This window comes from Haemaphysalis longicornis, unplaced genomic scaffold, assembly GCF_048455015.1.
Source record: "Haemaphysalis longicornis isolate Haplotype H1 unplaced genomic scaffold, Haemaphysalis longicornis Haplotype H1 scaffold_10, whole genome shotgun sequence".
Classification (NCBI taxonomy): Eukaryota; Metazoa; Arthropoda; class Arachnida; order Ixodida; family Ixodidae; genus Haemaphysalis; species Haemaphysalis longicornis.
The window spans coordinates 107821362-107828442 of NW_027526204.1; the positions used below are offsets into that span (position 1 = coordinate 107821362).

A 7081-nucleotide genomic window follows, 5' to 3' on the forward strand; every position below is an offset into this window, starting at 1 on the left:
CAACGCAGAAGTCAAGTTTCGCGCGCTGAAGGCGTTGACTTTCATCCAATAAGCCTATATCCAGCTCAACAGGTAAATAGAAACGTAAAAACGTAAAAAGAAACCCACAATTAGATATTTTTATTTTGTAGTTGAGGTAGATCTATGTTCTGGACCTTCTGGACAAAAATGTTACCTGGCTTGCAGTGCTTGTAGCGGGAAGAAAGTGCAACAAGCCGTGTGACTGTGGCATGTTTCTGCTAGGCATGAAGCTGTACCGTTTCCTGCAGGTCGCTGCAGCTGCTGCGGTTTGCTTATCCGCGCGTGCGGGGAACGGTTAGCCGTTTACCGTCGTCTTTTGGTTCTTATTTTGTTTCCGCATTATTTAACCCGGCGACCAACTGTTGTGAAATCGCTGAAGTGAAATGTGAACCGACAGTGGAACGCGATTTTGCGAGCGTTCTGCATACCACGAGTGTGCCGCCAGCCAGGCCAACTCAGCTCAGCAGTGTTTACAACGCTTGCGTGGTTGAACCTAGCGAAATCGGACATCGTATTTCAGCTCTAGTCCGTTAAAGTGCATATGATAACGTAGCGCGTATGTAGTTTCGCCTATTTTATGTTGAGACGGAGTCGGCGTTTACCGTTGACGCGACCCCGAGAACCGCTTGATCAAGCGTTCATCGGACTAGACTTGCGTCGACGTGCGTGCCTCGTGTTTTGACTCTCCGCACACGCCCATTTTCGCAGCCAGCGATGGCCACCAGCCGAGACGAAGATGCCGACAGCGTGGTCGACTTCGCGCGGCACCACGGCACTAGTAACGAGTACGACTCCAACTTCGAGACAGATACGGAATCCGTGTCCGGCGCCCGCAGCAAGGACTTGGTCGCGCCGCCGCCCCCTCGACGCGAGCCGAAGGCGCACCGAGACGTCGTGACGTCCGAGTACAGCTTGGAGGAGAAAAGACGCGAGCGCAACTGCTTCCTGGCCTTGGACGCCTACACGAGGCACAAGAAGCTCATCAACGACTATCTCCTCTGCTACCCCGGATCTACGGCCAAGTTGAAGCGCGACACGAGCCGAGACCGGACCGACTTGGACGTCATCCGCGAGAACCACCAGTTCCTCTGGGACGAATCGGACGACGAAGAACCGCCGACCTGGGAGAAGCAACTGGCCAAGCGCTACTACGACAAGCTGTTCAAGGAGTACTGCATCTGCGACCTGACCTACTACGAGGTGAACAAGATCGCCATGCGCTGGCGCACGGAGCAGGAGGTCATCGCGGGCAAGGGACAGTTCAGCTGCGGCGACAGGCATTGCAAGGATAACGCGGGGCTCCGCACTTGGGAGGTCAACTTTGCGTACTTCGAGAAGGACGAGAAGAAGAATGCACTGGTGAAGTTGCGGCTGTGTCCCAAGTGCTCGTTCAAGCTCAACTACCGCTTCCAGAGGAAAGAGCTCACCAAGACGAAGGCGAAGCGGTCGTCGTCCGAGAGTAAGCTCGACGTTGCTTCTGAGAGCAAGAAAGCCAGGCTGGAAAAGAGTGGGGACGCTGACGCGGATAAAAACACTGACCGTGACGGAGAAAAGGACGAGAAAGGCACGGAGGAGTCTGTTTGGAGCAAGCCGACTGCTGCCGAAGACGAAAAGAGTCAGGAGGAGGAATTCGATTCCTACCTGGCCGATATGTTTCTCTAAGAAGCAGTGCCCTGTCGGTCGGACCTTGACTGTGTATTGGTCCCTGTTTGTGTTGTGTGTAATATCTGTAAGTGACACGCATTTGCCTGTGATTATGCTCTTGTGGAGACTTTACACGCACATGCCGCCATATTTTTCTTGGTTGCAGAGCAGGGAAGGGATGTTATGACTGTGGTTGCAGAGCTGTATAGGGATGTTATGACTGTGGCTATGCAAAAATGAGTTAGTGCACTTGTTGTGGCGGAACGGCTGAGGTTCCTCGGAGCCGAACAGCAGCATAAAACACCCTGCTCTGATTTTAATGTGGGACCGTTGTTTCTGACAACCACAGATGTTTACAAAACGGTGGCTACGGTCGACTTGTGTTAATTTGACTCCAGTTAATTCTGTTTTATCACGCGAAAGCAAAAAGGGAAGACAACATTGGTTTACCCGAAAGATTTAACAGTCTATAACTCGCTGCAGTTTTGCTCAGCATGAAAGAACGTTTTCATTACAGATAAGTGTGCATTTTGACAGGGGTAATATGAACTGCCTGCTTCGTAGACAATGTTATGGTGCGCCAAAAAGTCTGGCGACACACTTGGAGTAGTAGATGAAGTAGTCTGTACGCTCACTAAATATGAACAGATGTAATACAACACGAAGCAGGGATCGGGATATTGCCATTAAAAATGCTAAAACGTTTCAAATAGTGTGATGTAAAGTTCTGTGTGGGCTTTAGATGAGGAAGCCTAAGCTTATACCCCTGCTACACTAGCGTCCGAATGTCATTTGAACCAAATGTCATTTAAATCAAATGCAAAGTTGTGCTGCTACACTAGGTTTTGAAATGCCATTCGGCTCAAATAACATTCAAGCCAAATGAGCACCGAGAGAGACATTTGGGATTTCAAATGCCATTTCTAGCACTCTCGCACGCAGCGTCTTCGATCGGCGATAAAAAATATAATACTTCCGTACGTAAAACAAACAAAATATTTTTGTTTGTGGAAATTTGCTCACTGTTCATTTACTTATAATATCAAATCAACATATTTAATTTTCATACTCTCAGAACCAGTGGGTTAGTTGAAAAGAAAAATAAAACTACGCAAACAGCCACCACATTAGAGTCAAAACTGGTGTCTCTTCTAATTTGTCATCTTTTTACTGCGTTAGACTGCTCCTAAATTTGATTGTTGTATTATCGTACGAAAACAGAATGGGGTGACAACAGCGCCACTACAGCATGACAAGCTGTCATGAAAGCTTTCAAATGCATTCGAAATTGTTGTGTAGCCTGACGGATTCTGAATGGCATTCGAAGCACCCCATTTGAGTCAAATGACATTCGGACCCTAGTGTAGCCGGGGTATTAGATTTATATTTGACTCGAATTTAGCAACTGGAAAGGACTGTGAATGCAATGTACAAATTTGTTTAATGAAAAAGGCTGCTTTGTCCCGCTAACAATGTCGCCAAGTTTATCGCAAACTTCAAACAAATAATGGACATACTAAGGAAAACTTATCCAGCAATGGCTAATCCACAGCAACTTTCTGGAAGTTTCTCTGTGATGTCACAAAATCATGTTAAAGCGGATGACAGCCGCCGACCAAAGCTACTGCCAAGAATATGACTGGGTGATTGTGAAGGGATCTCTAGTTCAATTTGATCGTTTCGGGGCTAAGGCGTTGCGCTGTTGTGCACGAGGTCGCGGGTTCAATTCCCGGCCGCGGTGGTCGCTTTTCTGATGGAGGCGAAAAGCAAAAGCGCCCGTGGGTTCGAGATTTCGGCGCATGTTAAAGATCCCCAGGTGGTCAAAATTAACCCGAAGCCCTCCACTACGGAGCGCCTCATCGCCTGCGTTGCGTCGGCGCGTTAAACCCTACAATCAATCAATTTGGTCATATCACTTGGATGTTAACGTGCAGCTAGCATACTGATAACTGTGTTTTTTGGGCTGGCCCATATTGCATCTCTTCAACATGAAATTCAAAAGTTTTTGAATGCTTCCTGCATTATTTTGGTTCAAAAAACATCCTTCGTAGTTGGAATGAAGCTTAGTGAGTCACCAAAGGCTCGTTCTTTCGAACTGAACAAAGCTGTATGTTGTTTCAGGGCCCCTTTATGTCCAACTGAACTACTCGCACTATTCGTTTATTCTAGTGTTCTTTTTCCGGCAGTGCGCACAAATGAGCACCACTTGGAGCTTTCTCGTTGGCATTCTCAATGTCGTCAAGGAGAAAACAACCACCCTGTGCTCCTGGTATTTTTACAGTGCACAACCGCACTAGAATGAGAGGCTCTTTTGCAGTGTTGTAGCGAAAGCACACAAGCATGGCCCCATGCCTACGATTTAACACCATTTGCATTAAACTCCATTGATTTGTGCTTTTGCCGTGACTGTCTTTTTGTTAAGGCAAGGTTGTATGCTGTCGGCATGATACCGCTAGTTTCATCAAAGCTAGAGGTCTCAGTAAGGATGTTACGCACATCGGCTTTAAGCTGTTTCAAAGCACATTATGAATGCAGCCTATAAACTTGCACTATAAAGAGATTATGCTTTCTGGGACATTTGAGCTCAATACTGCTTTTTTTTGCAAATACCGGGACGCTCCCAATTGCATCGCGAAGTTTTTCACCCCTTTTATGGGTGCATCCCCACCATAACTTAGTGTTGTGTTTCCGCATCATTGCAATGTTTACGCACAATGTAACAGCGGTCCTGCTGATTTCTGACCCTGCCATTGGTCAGCTTTCGCACATATCCAGTAAAGTCAAGCACGTATTGACGCTGACAGTTTTTATTAGCGCTGCCTGCAGCATCATGTTCCTCTATGGTCATCCTTTCTTTTTGTAACGTTTCTTATCGTTATTGGAAAGCCATGCGTGTATTTTGTGAAAAGGAATTGTTTGGGCGGCGGCGTCCCTCGCTTCTTTACAGATCTTGGCTGCGTAGGGCCGAACACCTAATCGAACGTTGCGTGTACTGGAGCATTTCGTGAAGTTGACTTTTCACCGGTTTCCGATTCCACTTGACCCTGAAAACAAATGGACTGGGTTGCGCGAGCGGATCTACAGAAACTCTAAACAGTAACCACAGCCAACTTCGTGTACCCTCTGCCTACCCGCAACAACTGTCCGCTGGCGGATGCATTGATTGCTGCAGCCACATAAGTTGGCACGGCCACAAAGCATGAAATGCAAACGAAATGCCTTGCATCTCATCGGTTGGGTTCTCTGTACGTTCAACAAAACTGCCCAAATTGCCAAATGCGATTTGTACGCCACATTGCGAGTTGGCGGCAGCCAAGTTATTTTAGGGGAGAACTTCATTGGACACTCAAGTTGCCGTGGTATTATAATTGCATTTGACTGGTCCTTACTTGCTGATGTGTATATGGTAAGTCCCCCCACCATGCAAGACAGTGTGGTTGTACTTATGACAGAATTACAAATGGTGTGGGAGGGAATAGCAGTGTGGATTCTTTTGATTTGAGAGTTTTGTTAATACTGATCGTGTGAACAAAATTCTTGGAGGACATTACTCAGAATGGGGCTGCGCTGGACCCTGCATGATTGAGAGCATGGGCTGCTTTTAATTCAGATATTTCAGTTTTCAATAATATAGTTTACCCACTTGATTTGATTAAGCTTTGGGCACTTGTGTGAGGATTGAATTGACAGAAGTCAATCGCAGTAGTGGGAAAAAAAGTGCAGAAACATTGTGTGTGGTTTTTATAGGGGGACTACAGTCTATGCTCCTTTTCTCTTAGTTAATTTATGCAATGTATAAAGGAACAAGGTGGCATACAAGCTTTCAGATTGCTTTTCATGTGTTGGTGATTGCAATGCTTTCGAAACGTGGTTGTATGGCAGCTTATAGTGTGTGCCTTTTCCCTGACCTATTTAGGCAATTGACTATGCATGGTGGATCTCATTTTTACGAAGGCTGGCTCTTTTGTTTCTCAGCATTAGTGTGTTGTGCATCGAACTGGACATGGATGCACATAATTTTTACTCTCGTGTACCCCTTTTTTCTCCGTATCTGGGGAGAGAATGTATACAAGATATATTCTCCACACTTTACCTTCTACAACTTTAGTCGCAGCACCTATCGTTCTATCAGCCACGTAAAAGGGTAAGCGAGAAAAAAATCCACAGTGCAAGCTTGGAGAAGCGATGTGTTTCGTGTGACGCTTTATTGATTCACTTTGTCATGACAGTTCTGATGTTCGGTAGTCACAAGAGGGCTATTGAATGAATGTTTTCAGCTTTTGTCTGCCTTTGTGTTTTTTTTTTTTCATTTATTCGCTCCCGCACAAGTCACTGATGTACAGACATCTCAACTGTATTAAAACTGGTGTAATATTCTCTTTTGACTTTCTGTTATTGCACCAGGTGTAACTGTCACCGCAAAAGTCTTTAACACTCTTCCTCAGCGTTGAAATTACTAAACGTCAGTACAGTTAAGTGCTGTATTCAGAAGCATACTGCCACGCTCTGCTGTTTTCCGTTAGCCGCTAAGGCTGTCATGGTGTAAGAAGGTAAGGCATTCTAAATAAGGAGAGGTGATGGCAAATTTTATGTGCAGACACGCATGCACATGCGCAAACAAGTCTGCTACATTACACACATTCCTCTTGAGGGAGAGATAATTCACACTAAACAGCACATCTGTTGTGGTATGGTGTAGGTTCAAGCTACCAGTTGCCAGTGATGACATGTAGTTTTGTATTGCACAGCAAAATATACAGGGCCAAGGACTGCGTTTTCCGTTCTATTCACCATGATCGTTCTGCATATGCATATGCCGTTCTGCATATGCCGTTTTTGCAAGTATTTACTGAGAATTGCTGAAAACGTCTTTTGAGCAATGCATTTGTGTGAAGTAGTGAAGCCGACTTCAAGGGTGTTTGATGTGTTTCAAACTTTCAAATGGTGCATTTCCCATGTCTTTGGATGTATTAAATGAAAGGGCCTAGGTTCCTTTGGCTCTAGAAAAAGATCTTCCCAGCAACACATGTGTGTTTAGTAGTGAAGCCGACTTTAAAAGAAGGTTTTCTCACATCTTCATCTTGGGAAACAGCGCGAAATATGAGGGACACAATTAAGAAAGAAGTGAACAGGACAAGCGCTGGACAATCCCTTCCTTAGGACAATCCCTTCCTTAGGGACACATCGAGTCTTGGGAGAAGTTTGTGCCATTATATTTCAACATAAGACGGCTTATTGCCCCGGGCAAATTGCTTTCAAGCAACGCTTTTGTGAATAGCAGCAGAACCGACTTTAGAGCATCCTTGTGACAATTGCCGCCTGAGTGTTTGCGGAGATTTTTTTAAACGCTTTTTTAATTGCAGCAATGCATATTGACGTAACCGAATCTCGGAGAAATGTTCTCATCCAGCCGGCC

At 45.6% G+C, this 7081-nt stretch overlaps 1 protein-coding gene across 1 annotated transcript; it reads left to right on the forward strand.

Annotated features, from left to right (window-relative positions):
• Positions 1-240: 240 nt before the first annotated feature.
• LOC144159071 (protein FRA10AC1 homolog) lies at positions 241-6042 on the forward strand. The gene has a single exon (XM_077690330.1). The coding sequence runs from the start codon at positions 736-738 to the stop codon at positions 1681-1683; it is 948 nt and encodes a 315-aa protein (XP_077546456.1). The 5' UTR covers positions 241-735; the 3' UTR covers positions 1684-6042.
• Positions 6043-7081: the final 1039 nt, after the last annotated feature.